This window comes from Pelodiscus sinensis, chromosome 28, assembly GCF_049634645.1.
Source record: "Pelodiscus sinensis isolate JC-2024 chromosome 28, ASM4963464v1, whole genome shotgun sequence".
Lineage (NCBI taxonomy): Eukaryota > Metazoa > Chordata > Testudines > Trionychidae > Pelodiscus > Pelodiscus sinensis.
This window is the reverse complement of record NC_134738.1, coordinates 8,909,118-8,926,666: the sequence shown is the minus strand read 5'-3', so window position 1 is coordinate 8,926,666 and position 17,549 is coordinate 8,909,118. Positions and strand designations below refer to the sequence as shown.

Here is a 17,549-nt window from a genome sequence, read left to right as displayed (position 1 = left end):
AACTTGTTTCAATTTCTCTTCCTGTCTGGACCCCAGCCCAGTGATTTGCTAAGAATGAAATGCAAAAGAAAGGGGTGGATTTTTTTTGTGTGCTTTTGGGTGGTGAGGTTCAAATGAATCACTACCTTCTGCGGAGGTGGTAATGTTCCTGAAGTTTTCTCTTCGACCCATTTTCTACGGTAGTTATACTTGCTGTTAGCTTAAGGCAGATTGTTCAGTTTGCTGCACAGATTCCTTGCTTTTAAAAAAATCTAAGCCTGACAATTTCTTTAGCTACTATTACGACAGAGGAGGGAAGAGGTTTATAAACTTGCTTTAAAACTTGTTTCCTCTAGTCTGAAGTACTTAAGCGGTATAAAGTATTTTGCAAAAGAAAAATTGTTTCCTTTTTTTTTTATAAAGTGCCAACATTTAATTATTTGAAATATTTGGAAAACTTGTTAGGGCCATTCTCGCACCTAATATTTTACTTTGAAATTTAAGTCCCTTGTAAGTGAAGTGCTCTATGTTTTAGAGGGCACTGAAGTTTTTATATTAAAAAAGTGTTGTGAAATATACCAGCTGTTGCTCATTTTTAACATAACGTAGTTTTATTAACACTAGCCGTGCTTGTTTTGATAGTTCTGTGAGTTTTTTCATCAGTTACAAAGAGCAACTTTTGTCATTCTATCATTACTGTTGACAGATGTTGCTTTAAATATTGGGCAAATCACGGGCAAAAGCATTGTCAGGGCGGGGAGGCGGTGGGTGGTGGAGTTGCAGAGAGACAGTTTGTAATCAAGTTTTGGAACCTATGTCTTTGCATAAGAAATTTTGATTGTTGTAGGTGTGTCCAGTACTGACTAAATTGTGTCACTTGCCAGCGGTGGCTACCATCTCCGTTTACTGGAATCAATTATTTGTTTTGCTTTCTCTAGGAGCTGGAGGAGGAGGGAATGACATTCAGTGGTGTTTTTCTCAGGTGAAAGGGGCTGTAGATGATGATGTAGCAGAAGGTAAGAACAAACTTCTTCACAGTGACTACATCTGATTGCTGTTGGTTAAACTTAGCAAGGGTGTTGCTGAAGTATTTCCTCCAAAACTGGGTTTTACTGAACGTCATTTTAGCCAAATCAGTAGTGCCACAAGACCACTCATTGTTTTTGAAGTTATGGACTGACATGGCTACCCCTCTGAGATAATTTTAGCGAAGTAGGAAAGCAAGTAGAAACATTGTCATTCCAGTATATTCTGGGATCCGATTTGTATATGGTAGAAGTGCAATTCAGCTGATATCCCTGGTCCTCCTGCTGTTTGTTAGAATTGAATTTGCCCCATAGATTGCAACACTAGTTAACTTGTTTTCCAAAATATCTGTCACATGACACGTAATGGCCATTGAGACTGAGGGACTAACTTGTCTGTTTTCCCCATCAGTGAAATGGGAATAATGATATTTTTCATAAATTCTCGCAACAACCCTCTAAAGAATGTTTGCACAGCACCTTGAAGATGTAATGTATCTGACACTATGCAAAACATCTCCCAGTCTTTCCATGCTGATTTATAAATCAGAATTACAAGCTTTTTTTGTACAAGCTTTTCAAGTATCAGTTATTTTTCATGATGAATTATTAGTGGAAACTGCCTCTACACTTTCGTAGTATAAGGTTCCTGTTAGGGATGTGAATGTGTACATGGTTAATCCATGAGCCTGGGCTCATGAGTTAACATGCACAGTTACACACAGTCCTTCCCCTCACCTGTCGCGGCTGCATAGGTGGGGTGGCGAGAGCTGGTGCATGCAGGGAGCTGGCTTTTAAACTGGCTCTCCGTGTGTACCAGCTCCCACAGAGCCGCCTCCCTGTGCATGTACCCGCTCCCATGGAGCCATCTGCCTCTGAAATATCTGGAAATGGTGCTCTTCAAAAGTTTTGTGTGATGCTTAGCAACTGAAAGGCTTTAGAAACAAATAGGTTGTAACAGATTTCAATAACTTCTAATATATTTTGCCTAAGATGGATATATTTTAAATTGTTCAGCAATTAGCATTCAAGATTGAATGTTAATGGCAATTTAGATAATGGTTGTATAGTTTTTTTCCTACCAGACTTCAATTTTTATGGATTTTGTTTGGTATTCTGTAGCTACCTGGCTTTTGAATTAAATGTAAACAATTGAGGAAATCTTGACTCTGCCTATTTTCCACTGATAGATGAATCCTATGAACAGGACGGAAGAATATTAGAGCTTTTCCTTTTATGTTCAGGCATCTGTTCCGTTACATATAGTAATGGGTGGTAGTTGTTAATAAGGTTTTTATGGGGGTGAATTTTTGTGTTGCGTGTGTGGGTGTGGTGGGATTTTTTTTTGTATTGTAGTAAACAGCTGTGATTAAATGGCTCTTCCAAAGATCTGGAAATCCAAGAGCCAGACTTATTTCTTAATTTCCCCTCTTGGTTCTTAAATATTATAGTTCCTACACTGAGTATGAAAGATGATTTAACTTCCTGACAGCTGCAATAGCTAGCCACAATACCTTAACTCAGGGTTTCCCAAACTTTCTCAGCCAGGGAGCCTCCATGGGTCCTGAAAATTTTGTGGAGCCTTAAAATTTAATGATTTTTAATTTAATAGGTACCCAGATAGACAGACAAAGTTTAGAAATTCTGTTTTTATTTCTTGTTTATTTCTTAATTTTCTGAAGGGGGGGGAATATATATCAGAAAATTAGTGACAAAATAACAGGGTCATACAATTGTTGTTAATATTTTCTCAAGCAGCTGCTGGACCCCAGGGCTCCACAGAGCACACTTTGGGAAACCCTGCCCTAACTAACTTGCATTTCAACATGACTGTGTTGCTTTTAACAAATTTTTGTATAAATATCTGGTTTTAATTGTAAAAAGGATCTGAGTTGCTCATTGTACAAGCTTTTTCTAGATAGAGACAAGAGTATGACTTCATAGTCAGCTTATATCATCTTTTTGGAAAGGCTTTTTTAGTGTTCAATGGGGGAGAAGAAGACTGGGATTTTGAAGACAGGGATTTTTTGTAGTCGAGATGTACACTGGAATAGCTGCCTAAGTAAGGTCCTAGGAAAATTAAATGGGGCTAACCGACCATAGTGGATTTTGTTGAGTGGGAATTTTTACCCATATGGATGACTCTGATATAGCATTATGAAAACCCTTACAGAACAACTGAAAGATGTCTGTCCATCTAATCAAACAGTTACTTAAGCTCCCACCCAACTATTTAAAGGTACTCGTATACTGGAGATGTCTCTTATCCTTGAAATACTGTTCCAGTAGCTTAAACCCTGTGTTTAATTGCATTTCTTAAGTTTATTTTCTTGCATTTGAGGTAGTACTACCTATGTACTCAGGAAACACATGTTTTAATCATCTTCTTTATGAATTTGGGACTACCATTTGACATGTCTGGTATTGTATAGTGTCTCCTTTAAATTGCATAGAAAGAAGTACAGGCAGTCCCCGACTTACGCGGATCAGGCTTATGTCGGATCCGCACTTACGAACGGGGCTTTTCTCGCCCCAGAGCTCGCGGGCGGCGGGACCGCCCAGAGCGCAGCTGTCCTGCCACCGCGTCCTCCGGGGCGAGAAAAGCTGCTCCGGGTCTCCCTGGTGTGCTGGGGGGGACTCCCCAGCACAGCAGGGAGACCCGAGCAAAGCCGCACAGGCAGCGGGACCCCGCTACCCATGCGGCTTTGCTCCTTTGCCCCGGAGCAAAGCCGCAGAGGCGGCGGGACCTCTGCGCCTCCGCGGCTTTGCTCGGGTCTCCCTGGTCTGTTGGGGGGGGGGGGGGGGGAGGGGGCGCAACTAGTGCGCCCCCCCCACCCCCCAGCAGACCAGGCTTTTGTTGCGTGACGCCTGGGGTAGAGCAGCTGGGGTGCTGCCGGGTTGGTCCTGCGGGGACCTACCCGGCAGTGCCCCAGCTGTTCTGTCCCAGGAGTCCAGATTCAGCCGCTGTTGAAACTGATCAGCGGCTGATTCCAGGAAGCCGGGGGGCAGAGCAACTCTGCCTAGGGCTTCCTTTAGTCAGCCGCTGATCAGTTTCAGCAGCGACTGAATCTGGAGCCAGTTCCGACTTACATACAAATTCAACTTAAGAAAAAACCTATAGTCCCTATCTTGTACGTAACCCGGGGACTGCCTGTACAGTAATTCCTCATTTACAGGGCTTGACAAGCGGCAGCGAGCCCTGCTTGCCAGCCGTGCAGTTTGGCACTCTGCGCATGCGCAGACCGTGCTACGCCTGCGCTGATCACGCTGCGGCGCCGTGCCGGCTTAAAATCTACTCATCCTGGGCGAGTAGATTGACTAATTTGTTGAGCCCTGCTCATTTAACACAGTAGATACGTTTAAGAAAATGATCATGCTAAGTGAAAACGTGTTATGCGGGGTCAATTTTCCCATTGAAAATAATGGAAAAGGTGGGGGTTGCGTTTCAAGCGCACGTGCGCTCGCAGCTCCAGCCTGCACTTGTTAGCAGCTGGGACCAAGACATAAGGTTGGGGGAGAAAGGGAACTGGGTTATAGCAGGGAGGGGAGGTGTTTGGCTCTGGGGAAGGGAAGGACAGGGGAGGGGGCTTGCAGCCAGTGGCTGGGTTTCTCCAGCTGGCCAGTTGCGGGTAGCTGCGTGGGGCTTCCTCTGCCTCCTTACAAAGCGGCAGAGGTTTGCCATTCACTGCGCTGTTCCCCGGCGACCCCCTCTGGCCGGGTGCCTTGCGTCCAGCAAGGAGGGGTTGCCGGGGAATGGCGTGGGGAGTGGCGAACCTCCGCTACTTTGTAAGGAGGCAGGGGAAGCCCCGCGCAGCTGTTGGCAACTGGCCAGCCGGTAGGGGAAATCGTGTTATTGCGGGGACGGGTCGTGTTGTTCGAAAAATGTCCCCTAAAAAATAAATCCCGCTATCGTGTTAAGCGGGCACGTGTTAAGCGAGGAATTACTGTATAAGGCTAAGCTGATAACCTTTTTCTCTGTCTGCTTTTCTGCTTCTTCCTCAATAAGCAGGCAGCATATTGAAAACTTACAAGAATGTTTTATGTCTCAGTCTTAAGAGGATGGCATTCTTTTAAATTTGTGTGTACTGCTTCCTCACAAGAATGGACTCACAGTCACATGCCTGTGATTATAGAGGAAAAAGTCAGGTTATTGTATAGGTTGCAACTAATATGTGTGCTTTTGTTTTTAAAAAGTGATATTAAAAAGAAAACTGCATTGAATATACACAATGGCCGTGTCCAGACTCAGTAGCCTTTTCCCGAAAAAACTTCCCCTGCGTCCAGACTCAAGCCGCGTTCTTTCGAAATTATTTCGAAAGAACGCGGCTTTTCTTTCGATGGCGGTAAACCTCGTTTCACGAGGAAGAACGCCTTCCTTCGAAAGTTCCTCTTTCGAAGGAAGGCGTTCTTCAATGTAAAGAGGCCGTCTTCGAAAGAGAGCATCCAGACTCGCTGGGTGCTCTCTTTCGAAAAAGCGGATTTTTCTTTCGAAAGATCCGCCTGCAGTCTAGACGCGATCTTTCGAAAGATGCTTTCGAAAGAGCATCTTTCGAAAGAAGCCTGCAGTCTAGACATAGCCAATTTAAAAGCACATTTCTTGTAATACTACTAGCTTGGTTTGTTAAAACTGAAATCATTTTAAAACTCTAAACTGCACAACAAAGTGAAAAGTAAATTAATTTCTTTAAGCAGGGATTGAAAATAGAGTAGTGAAATGTTGATAAGTTTCACTTAGTGGTTCTCTTGTATTAATGCACCTTATAATGTTTACATTGTAAACACTTACCACTTGTGTATGCACAAATTGCTCCCATTAGGTTAAATCAATTTTTTTAAATGTGTTGTCTTGCATTGGTTTAGCGTGCACCTGTGCACAAGTTAAATCAATATAAATGTCCACATAAAAATTGCATCAGTAACTACATTCATATAAAATCATACGTTTAGTTATATTGATACTAAATCTGTATAAATAACCCATTTAGTTTGAGCTTTTCCAACACTGTGTGTAAAATCAACATAAGATAGGAGGAATGAGAAATGTGAATTTAAACATTTCCTATTTTAATTTTGAAAACATATAATGGAAGCTCTTTGTGTTTGTCTTGAGTTTTGTAGGAGTTGCTTGCACAAAAGTGTATAGTAAACATTGGGTCAAATTTGATTCAAATATCATTTCAGCAAAACACACACAAACTATAGGAGTTTAAGACTCCTGAAGTGCATTGACGATCTTAAATCAACTTTTAGTATTTTTGGTAGTTGAAAAAAATGAATTCTTAAGTTTTTTTATCTTTTTCTTTTTTCAGTGGAGTTAGAGATATAGGGTGATACAATTTTCTTCCCCAAAAAAAAAAAAACTTACTGAAACTTCCCATTTTTATACACTCAGGACCTGATTCACTATTCTTTCCATCCAAAATTTTTGCAGACTTTAGCAATTCTGAATGTACGAGCGATATGCAATCAGATTTTTGAGACTTAAAAGCTAAATATGAGTCGACAGCATAAGACTATTGCAAAAAAAGATGACATTGTTTTGGCATGTATTAGCTGCAGTGTCATAAGCAAGGCACGAGAAGTAATTTTTCTGCTCTACTCTGTGCTGATTAGGTCTCAACTGAAGTAATGTGTCCACTTCTGGGTACCGCAATTCAGGAAAGTTATTGGTAAATGGAGGCAGTACAGAGAAGAGCAACAAAAAATGATTAGAGGTCTAGAAAGCATAACCCGTGAGGCAAGATTGAAAAAATGGGGTTTGTTTAATCTGGAAAAGAGACGACTGAGTGGGGACATCATAGCTTTAAGAACCTAAAAGTTTGTTTACAAGGAGGAGGGAGGAAAAATTGTTCTTAAACTCTGATAAAACAAGAAGCAATGGACTTAAATTGCAGCAAGGAAAGTTTAGGTTGGACATTAGGAAAAATTTCCTGTCAGGGTGGGTATATGTCGGAATAAATTACCTAGAGAGGTTGTAAAATCACCATTATTGGAGATATTTAAGAGCAGGTTAGACAAACACCTGTCAGATGGTCATTTTAGTAGTTAAATTCCTGGACTCTTCTCATTAAAAGTGCTGTTTTATGGCTGGAAATCGGGTAAATACTGCATTTTATTAATATCAGCAGAACTGACTTAAATGGGGATTGTGTGTTGTGTAGTCTGGCCTTAATCTTTGTATTCATGCCCATCAGTGTGAAAGAAGCGATTTGCGTATATTTGCATGTATATGCAACCACACTTAAGTTGCGGACCTCAGCATGTACTGTGAGGGTCATTGTAGCCCCCAGAACTTCCAAAGTTGAGTACCCCCTGGTCAAGATAATATTTAATCCTGCTATGGGTGCAGGGACTGAACTAATTAACATTTTGAGGTCCCTTCCGGACCTGAGATGCTGTGATTTGAATAATTTTAAGAGTTTTTTTGTTTGGTTGTAACTTGATGCTGACAAGTTGTAGCCAATGGAATAAACTATAGCAGAACCATCATAAACTAATACTTGTGATCAAAATAGCAATATTGGGAGATTCCTATAGCTGCAAATCCATGTTGTCATTCTTCTTTCCATTGCATCATCTGTTTTTTAATTTGCTAGATTGTACTGGCGTGCTTTCTGAATCTGCAAGTCCGCTAGTGTGCATGTCCAAGGGATTTCCCCTTCCTCTTTTACATTTGTAATAATGCTGTTTGGTGATAAATCCTGTGAATGATCTGCACTCAACCCTGAGACCCAGTTTACAGGAGTGATGGTGGAGAAACCATAGGCTTTATTGGTTCCGCTGAATAAGAGTACTGGTGTAGACTAAGCTGCTCCATTGATTTCTGGAGTTGAATCATGGAATCAGAAGAGACCTCGAGGTCAAGCCAAGTCCTCTGTACTCCTGACAGAGCCAAGTACCATCTAGATCAGGGGTCAGCAACCTTCTCAAACCAAAGAGCCAAACTACATCATAATTCAGAACAAGTAATCAACAAAGAGCCAGTAAATAAGTATGCCCATTTGCATTACTGAATATATACAGTTGACTATTATTGATAATTGACATGATGATTAAGAATAATATAAATGAAACCTTGTACTCACAGAGTTTATTTAATGGGACTTGTGCTGGTGGTGCAGCTTGTGGATGTGGGGGTGCAGGAATCTGGGTTGGGTTATATGGGGGGACTTAGGGCAGGAGGTTGGGGGTGCGTGGGAGATGCAGGAGGCGGGGCAGGGTGCTGGGATGGGAAATAACGTGTGTGTTTGGCGGAGGGGACCTGGGGCCAGATTACCTTACCTGGCCAGGGCTGGGCTGCTGCACCTGGGCAGTGATGGCTGGATGAGGGGCCAGCCCAGGATCACTGCAGCCAGATTGTGGCCTACCCTCCCACCCATGCTATAGCAGGAAGGGGGCTGCCACCAGCCCTTCCTGTGGCCAGATGTGGGCCAGACTGCAGGGCTTGCCCCAGGATTTGGGGACAGGATGCTGTGGCCAGATGGGGGCTGGGCCCCTATTGGGGCCCTTGTTGGCCAGGCTTCTTTTAAATGCGGGATCTTGGTGGAGAGTGTATGTGAGTGGGCTGGGGTTACAAGGTCTCAGATTGGGGGGGGGACTTTTGTGTCGCTGCCAGCGCTGCATCCCAGGCACGGCTTCTTGCTGCTTCCATTGGTTGGAATCCGGCCAATGGGAGTGATGGGAAAGGCCTCCAGGAAGCCCATCCATGCACTGCTGTCCCCCAGTCAGGGGAGAGGGAAGGGGAAGGGAAGTGGCAGTGTGTGGATCCACTTCTAGCTCTGCTTCTTCCCTGCAAATCAGATCCAGCAGGGGGTGGCTTCCCTCCCCCCCCCCTCCCCCCCCCGACCCTGAAGGAAGCCGGCGCTGGTGCTTCAATATTGTGGGGGCCCGCGAGGCTGGAGTGCCAGTGCGGGCTCCCTGCTGCAGGAGGAGCGAGGGGGAGAGTGGCTGACCTCGAGCTACAAAAGAGCCATATTTGTCTCTGGAGCCATAGGTTGCCAGTCTCTGTTCTAGACCATCCCTGACAGGTATCGTCTAACCTGTTCTTAAAAATCTCAATGACAGAGGTTCCACAACCTCCCTAGGCAACTTATTCCAGTGCTTAAGCACTCTGACAGGTAAGAAGTTTTTCCTAATGTCCAGCCTAAACCCCCATTGCTGTTTGTCTGTCATCAGAGGTCAAGGAGAATAATTTTTCCCCCTCCTCTTTGTAACAGCCTTGTAGGTACTTGAAAAATGTTGTCATAACCCCTCTGTCTTCTTTTGAGACTAAAAAAACCCAGTTCTTTAAATTTTCTCTCATAAGTCATGGTTTCTAGACCTTTAATTGTTTGTGGTGCTCGTTTCTGGACCTTCTCCAGTATGTCCACATCTTTCTTGAAATGCAGCACCCATCAGTGCAGGACAGAGCGGAAGAATTACTCCTTGTGTCTGTCTTACAACACTTCTGTTAATGCATCCCAGAATTGCTTTGTTTTTTTTAAAGTATCTCACTGACTTACATCTAGCTTGTGGTCCATTATGACCCCTAGGTCTCTTTCTGTAGTATTCCTTTCTAGACATTTATTTCCCATTCTGTATGTGTACAACTGATAGTTCCTTCCTAAATGGAGTACTTTACATTTGTCCTAATTTAATTAGCTCCTGTTAACTTCGGATCCGTAATCCAAATTCATGGTTTCCATCTTCAGCACTCTAAAAATTGATCCAGCACCTCTGTATAATATAGTAATTATCTCATTTATTTCACAACATAAACTATAGAAATTACTCTATTTAAAATCCTCTCAAAAGGTTTAAACACGAGTGTTAAAAGAACCCAGAAACTGCTGGAGCCCTGTTTTTACTTGTGCTACCCCTGATTCAGCACTGGTAGCAATTATTTTTTTCTAAAAATCACTAGTGTAGACATAGTAGTACGGGTTGAACCTCTCTAGTCCAGCACCCTCGGGACCTGACTAGAGAATTTGCCACATAATGGGAGGTCAGTATTGTCTAGCAGCATTACCAACACTTCCACTGCTTGCTGGGCTCTTAGAAGACATTCAGGGGTAAATTAGCGCTAAATAATAGCACAGAACGCTGAGAGCCAGGACTAGTGACTGTAGACGAACTTTATGGGATTGCAGGAAACTTTGCAACACTCATGATAAGTGGACATCTGGTTAAATAAAATCATGCTGGACCACATATGTTGCTGGATCAGAAAGTGCCAGACTAGAGAGGTTCAACCTGTTATATCCAATTTGTTTAATAGTAATTGTATGTGTGGTATGTATCATAGTGGTGGGTAACTGCACCTGCATTCCCCTACCATGGCATGGCTCCGCGTGAGGAGCATGAGTACCAGTTCTGACAGGAGCACACACTCAGTTTGAATTACAGGCAGTCCCCGACTTACGTCGGATCCGCACTTACGAACGGGGCTTTCTCGCCCCTGAGCTCGCAGGCAGCGGTCCGCCACCTCGACCTACGGGGCAAGAAAAGCTGCTCCCGGTGCCCCTGGTCTGCTGGGGACCGTCTCCAGCAGACCAGGGGCACCGGGAGCAAAGCCGCAGCGGCGGCGGTCCCACGCCAGAGCAAAGTCTCAGAGGCACGCCACCCCGCCGCTGCGGCTTTGCTCCCCGTGTCCCTGGTCTGCTGGGGGGGGGGGAGCGCAGCTAGTGTGCCTCCCCCCCCAGCAGACCAGGCTTTTGTTGTGGACCCTGGGGCAGAGCAGCTGGGACACTGCCGGTTGGTCCCGCAGCGCCGCTCTGGGCACTACTGGAGCAACCCGGCAGCACCCCAGCTGCTCTGCCCCAGGCGTCCTGATTCAGCCGCTGCTGGTCAGTTTCAGCAGCGGCTGAATCAGGACGCCTGGGGCAGAGCAGTAGGGGTGCTGCTGGGTTGGTCCAGTAGCGCCGAGGAGCGGCGCTACTGGAGCAACCCAGCAGCACCCCAGCTGCTCTGCTCCAGGCGTCCCCAAGTCAGCCTGCTGAAACTGACCAGCGCTGACTAGAGGAAGCCCGAGGCACAGTTGCTCTGCCCCGGGCTTCCTGGAATCAGCCGCTGATCAGTTTCAGCAGCAGCTGACTTGGGGACTTGGGGTTCTTAAGTTGAATCTGTATGTAAGTCAGAACTGGTGGTCAGTTTCAGCAGCGGCTGAATCTGGACGCCAGTTCCGACTTGCATACAGATTCAACTTAAGAACAAACCTACAGTCCCTATCTTGTACGTAACCCGGGGACTGCCTGTAGTGGGTCTTCACTAGATCCACTAATTCGAGCCCTGGAAGATCGACTGCAGCAGTGTCGATCTTCTCCGTAGTGTAGACAAACGCTAAATGATTCAGCCCTCCTTCTCATTCACCTTTCCCCACTCTTTTTAGTTCTTGGAGGAGTTGTAACCTCCACTTGGAGTTGCCTAGAATTCCTGACCCACAGTGTTAATAAACTTAATAAAATGTGGGTCCTAAAGATATTGCTTGGTGTTGTAATATCTGTACCAGTGTGATTGCGGAAAAGAACCTTAAGTTGTCGTCATCTTCAACCGTTCCTTCGCCTGGCATTTTTTCCTCTCCAAATTGCAGAGCACCCACAACTCTAGCCAAAGTCAGTAGAAGCTGTGAATCCTTAGAATGTCAGAAAACAAGACACCAGGTTGACATAATAACTTCATACCTAGGAATGAGTGAAGTTACCTTTTTAATTATTGCTTTGCTAAAAGAACTACTCTGGACTATGTGAAAACTAAGGATGTTAGTGTAACAGATTACATTTAACCGATAAACTGATGCTTATTGGATAATGTCAGTTAAATTCAGCCAGTCCCCCGGGAGGCAGCTTCACTGCTGCAGTGAAGCCACCTCCCTGGGGTGGAGCTGGCAGGGGCTGGCCACCCGGCTCCCAAAGAGTTGGCTTCTCTGTAGCAGGGTCTCAGGCTGGCGTAGTCCAGCTCCTGGAGAGGCTTCATTGCAGGCTCTGCAGTATAAAGCTTACTTAAGGTTTATACTGCAGAGCCAGCAGCGTGTAACCACTGCTTACCCGACTGTTAACATCCCTAGTAAATACTCTCTCCAGTGTTGTTGAGAAATCTGAAAAAAATGATGTATAGTTGTTTGAGTCCGAATCTTTTGTATTCCCACCACATGTCAAATTAGGGGTGAAAAATGAACTTGATTTTTCTCCTGTTCTGTGGTGGTGTGTGTTGGTGGTTTTTTTTTTTTTTTTGCGCCAGCATTTTGAATCCAGGTGCATCACATCTCATGAATGCTTTCATTTTATTTTTGATAGCCTTCCTAAAATTGCAGAGATGCTATGGAGCCTGTTGTTGGCTCAGCAATATTTGAAATCTTAAAAACTGAAATAAGCTTCTGGGTTAATCATAAAGACAAGGAAAATTGGAGCTTAAAGATGGAGGCCTCATCCTGATCGTCTGTGTGTTAACTCCATGCTGCCTACTGATTGGAGCTTTCACACTGATGGTGAAATTGCATCCCTCTGTTCGGTGAGTCAGCTGGAAGTGTTTGGCTAAAAACACCCTCCTCCATACCCCATCCTAGGTGCCCTAAGTCTGCCATTGGTTCATGAGCAGGTTGAGTGAGGAGGAAGAAAAGGGAAGGTGTCATTCCACTAGTTGCTCTCTTGACAGCATCAGTGATTTTTTTGTTTGTTTGTTTTTATTTTCTTATTTCTGCACTGGTTGATGATTTGTACACCAGGAGCAGAAAGAAGTCCATAGCAGGCAGTGATAGTGAGGCACAGAATGAGAGTCTGGCCTCATGATGGTGTGGCAGGAATGAGAGCGAGCGAGCTTAATTAGGGTTTGTTTTTTAAAAGGGGGGGGGGACTAGTTATTTCAGTATTTCTTGCAGCATCCATTCGTGGATAAAGACAAGGTCAGGGACTAATGATGATGTCATTAGAGGCGCAGTCTGTGATGTTTGATGTTTAAAAACAAAACCTGAAATAGAACTATCACAATACTTGTTTTCAAGACTCTCACCCTTTCAGGCATCTCTAAGCTTTCCAAGATGGTGGCTGTGTGTTCCTCTCCTTTGGAATGGTATATTTTGGGAAGCATCATAATCTAAATAAGAGTTGAATATATTTTGATATACTGAATGCCCCGAAATAACAAAGAGCATTCAGTTGATGACTAGTTTTAAGTGTACCTCTGTATTCCTAGAAGTTGAGCCATCTAATGCTCACTTATGACACGTTTTAGATTTGACATTGGCCAGGAACTTTGTGCTGTTACTTCAGCCTAAAGTGGTGATCAGTACTGTCCCAGTGTGCTCCAGCAGTCTGTCTGCATCCCCCTGTTGTCTCTTGTTTTGCACTTGAATTGTAAATTCTATGGGGCAGGAGTCTACTCCTTATTTGTTTGTATGGTATCTAGCGCAGGAAGGTCCTGCTCCATGAATGGAAAATGGTCATATATTTATATTATTAGATCAATCTGACACATTCTGTAGCATCAAACCTATCCCTTGGAAATCTTGATGAACTGTGGAGTTTGATCTGATATAGATATACTTTCTAAAAAGGCCAAGTAGGTAAGCCCTTTTAAGGCACTTTTGTAGTCCAGAAAAAATGGACTGTGTAATGTGTAATGTTAAAAAAGTGAAGTTACAGCTACACAATGATGCTACTTGAGCACGATTATCTACATACATATTTCTGTAGTGTCAATGATACAGGATACAGTAGTCAGATCGATTTTCGTACTGGTTAGAACCATTTTCCCCTGCTCTTTGCTCAGTGAAATAGTACTGCATAGGTCTTCAGAAAAGAGTGGAGAATGCCTGTAAACATAAACAAAAAGGTTTCTTGTGCTCTAGAATAACAGAGAAATTGAAATATCCTGATACGTTGTTGTATGGAGTTAAGTAACAGAGCACCCTTTGCTGAAAATACCATGTCTTGCAGTTTCTGGCTTTTTCAACTAGAAATTTGTGAGATGTTTTTCAAAACATCCTTCTGGTCTAACTTTTGAGGCTACATGATTCTGTTCGTTGAAATGAAATGTCTTAATAATTTAAAACAAAACAAAATCTGACCCGGAAAAAGTTAGATTATGCTCCTGTAAAATCAAGGTTTTGTGCAAACACTGGTTGACGATAGGGATGTTAATGGGTACTGGTTAACCCGTACCTGGGGGAATAGCCAGCCGACTTCCAGGCCACAGGGGCTGGGTGCCAGCAGCCTCTCTTAGATCCAGAAACGGCAGCCCCAGATGGGGCTGCCAGCTCTGCCAGACACATGTGGGGCCAGAAGCAGCCAGACTGGACGGGCTCCTGCCTGCATTTATTCAATTAACCAGTTAAACATAACATTTAACTGGTTAACTAATTAAACAGGATTTTACATCCCTGGTTGTCTGGCCCTGAACTATGGTGGTACTACTACTGAAGATTATTATAATACAGAAACCTCAAACGACTGTTTTCAGAAATTGATCATAATTCAGTTGCAGAGCTAGGAACTGCTGCAAGCTCTTCTTTTCAAACTCACCATTCTTTTGTTAATCACTGAAGGAGAAGTAATTACCTTGGGCAGACAGTTTTTATAAAAATGCACTTGCATTTAAAGATCCACAAATGATAGGCTGGGTTGTCTTAAAATGTTGCTATCTGGGTTGCATGTTAAAACCCCTAGGCAATTGTTCTTGCATCTAATTTTGGAACTGTAGGCACAAGTTTTAGGGTCAGTGGGAGAGGGTGGAAAACCTGCATTCTAAATAAGATTGATTCTTCAGGTATGTAAAATACGTTCTGTGTAAAAAAAATTTTTTTTATATAATTTTCAGTTGAATTTTTTGAATTACTGATTTTTTTTGGAGGGGGGGGATAAATAGTGATTCCCTGTGAAAATACTGCTTGTGCACTTAATGCTTTTGCATAGTTGAGTTCAATTACCGGCATAGTTAAACTAATAAAGACTTAATATGGTATAATTGTATTTTAAAATTTCCAGTAAATTCCTACTTGTTTGTTAAATCCTGTTAGTGGTTGTATTTTTTGTTTGTTTGTTTTTTGACTTTTTGTCCCTGATAATGCTTCCTGGAATACTTTCGACATTTCTTTGATTCTTCAGAGCAGTGATGGCAACTGTGTTTCCATCATGGCAGCAGAAAAAGATTAAGTAAACAGCAGTCACATTCAGCTGTGACCTACATACTGCCTATGCATGAATGTTTGTGTATTCTCTACAAATGGCTTATTTTTCCCAATAAATTTTTCATTTAAAAAAAGCAAATTATTGTAGTAATATTAAAATCAGTTGAGCTACAGTGATTGTGAGATTAATGTACAATTTGATCCACTATAAAAACAGATCATAGTCCCTGTGAAGACCTTTTTTCTAAGAAGTCCTGACCAATATTGTCTAGCGGCATTACCAACACTTTCACTTTTTACCAGGCTCTTAGAAGACATTTAGGGGTAAATTAGAGCTAAATAACAGCACAGAACACTGAGAGCCAGGGGACTGGTGGCTGTACATAAACTTTATGGTACTGTAGGAAACTTGGCCATTCCTATGATAAGCAGACACCTGGCTAACCAAAATCATACCCGGACCAGAGAGTGCTGGTCTAGAGAGGTTCAACCTGTACATACCTAGATATATCTGTTTCAGGTCATTTGTGCTTTTTCACAGGAATACACTTACGGGTGTGTTGAATTGCCTATTTTTAATGTCTTCAATTCCACTGTCACCATTGTTTAGAAAATTACCTGCATGTCTTGTTTCCAAGAGATGTGTATGGTAAAGATGTTAACAGGTGGGTAATCCACTAGTTTTGTAGTCGATAAGAGAAGGCTTCCTCGGACCTGACTCGTGTTGGGTCCAGGAGCTACTCCTTCAGTTTAAATGTAGTAAGAGCCGGGCTCACAGGCAGCTGGGCTTCTAGATTTAAACTGCAGAAGTGCAGCAACGGTAGGTCCCAGCCCCAGCACGAGTTGGGAGCGAGCTGGGATTGCTCAGTCCCAGTTTGCGCTGGGTCCAGCAGTCTTCGTGGACAGCGGCTGTTGCTGGAGTAGCCTGGGCCTGCCATGGGCACAGGCTGTTTCACAGAAGCTTCCTCTGCCCACCCCCTGAGAGACAGCAGCGCAGGTGGGTGGACAGGCAGGCGGAACCGCGGAGACAGTGCTGGGGGGAACTGACTTTCTCCCCCTCCTTGCTGCCTTTGATACAGAGTAGTCGACTACTCGCTTGCATCTCTAGTGTGTGGTGCAAGCACTCAGGGATGAGGAGTTTATTTTCTTTCAGTAATCTCAAGCAAGTCAGTTACCTTCTCTCTCTCTTCAGTTTTCCTATCTACAAAATGAGCACTGCTTATGCAAAGCACTCTGCTTTTAACTAGGGATGTTAACGTGTTTTAGTAAGTAAAAGCATAACTGCTGAAATTTTCAGTGGTTACACGGGGGTGGGAGGGGGGATAAGAGGGAAGGAGACAGGCGGCTCCCCCCGGAACCTGGGTATAACTGTGAAGGTTAACTGATGAATGTCCAGGCTCATCGGTTAACTGTGCACATGATTACACTTTCATATCCCTGCTTTCAACACACCAGTGAATTAAGCCTCACGATACGTCTGAAGTGAGAGGTAAGAACTAACATCCACAATTTACAGTTAGGCCAACTGAAGAGCTGCTCATGCAGTAACAGGAGAGTTTTCAAAGGGTCTCCTGTGAGTGCTTTGCAGAGGGTTTCATTCCCCAGTTTGGCGTATGCAGGGATGGGGAATTTTCAGAGTATGAGCAGTGCTTGTTGACATCAGGTGCCCAAGCTGTGTGAAGGTTTAAACTCAGCTGGGTGCCTGGCCTCTGGATTTTCAGAACCTCATTGTGGTATGATGCTGTGCTCTCCAGGCTCTGCTGTTTTGCCTGAACTAAATGTCATTCCTTCCTCCCAACCTCAGTTCAAGGTCACTCAGGACAATACAACAATCCTAAAGTGAGGCACCTCTAGCTGTAAAACACCTTTACCGATGCTGAAATAATAGAAGAGCCTTCAGTGGGGTGGGAGCGGGGGAATGACCAATGGAGAATTGGTCACCGGTTTGTGAAAGTGATTTTAAAGCAGCAAAATGTGAAGCAGCTAAGGGGCAGTTTCCACATCATGGACAACATTTTCAAAACTTTAGGTGGTACAAACAGCAATATGAATCCCAATCTGAGGGATAAGATGCTGCTGCCCCTAGGCCTATTGGTCAGAGAAAATAGTGTGGGGGTTTGAAAGTGATGTTTGGCTGGGCACACCTTGCTTGGGATTTTTCAGAAGTGCCCCAGCACACTTCCTAGTTCCCAGCGTTGAGCAGAATGCAGACCAGTTGCCAATACACTGTTCAGATAATGTACACAGTTTGGAAAGGATACTGCGTCATTTAAATTATTTAAACATGGACTCTGAAGGGAGGTTCCAAAGAAGGAGATAAGCTGTTCTCAGTAGTGACAGATGGCAGAACAAGGAGAAATGGTCAAAAGTTACTATGGCGGAGGTCTAGATTGGATGTTAGGAAAAACTATTTCACTAGGAGGGCAATGAAGCACTGGAATGAGCTA

General features: G+C 43.7%; 1 protein-coding gene across 3 annotated transcripts in view; it reads left to right on the top strand.

Annotated features, from left to right (window-relative positions):
- PPP2R2A (protein phosphatase 2 regulatory subunit Balpha) overlaps positions 1–17,549 on the top strand; it is a 79,512-nt gene that overhangs the window by 10,141 nt on the left and 51,822 nt on the right. For 2 of the 3 annotated variants that reach the window (XM_075910813.1, XM_075910814.1), the window contains exon 2: positions 918–995. In XM_075910813.1, the coding sequence (XP_075766928.1) occupies positions 918–995 (78 nt within the window). Of the gene's footprint in view, positions 1–57; positions 180–917; positions 996–17,549 lie in introns of those variants that run through there. The other variant, XM_075910812.1, reaches the window with a different exon arrangement.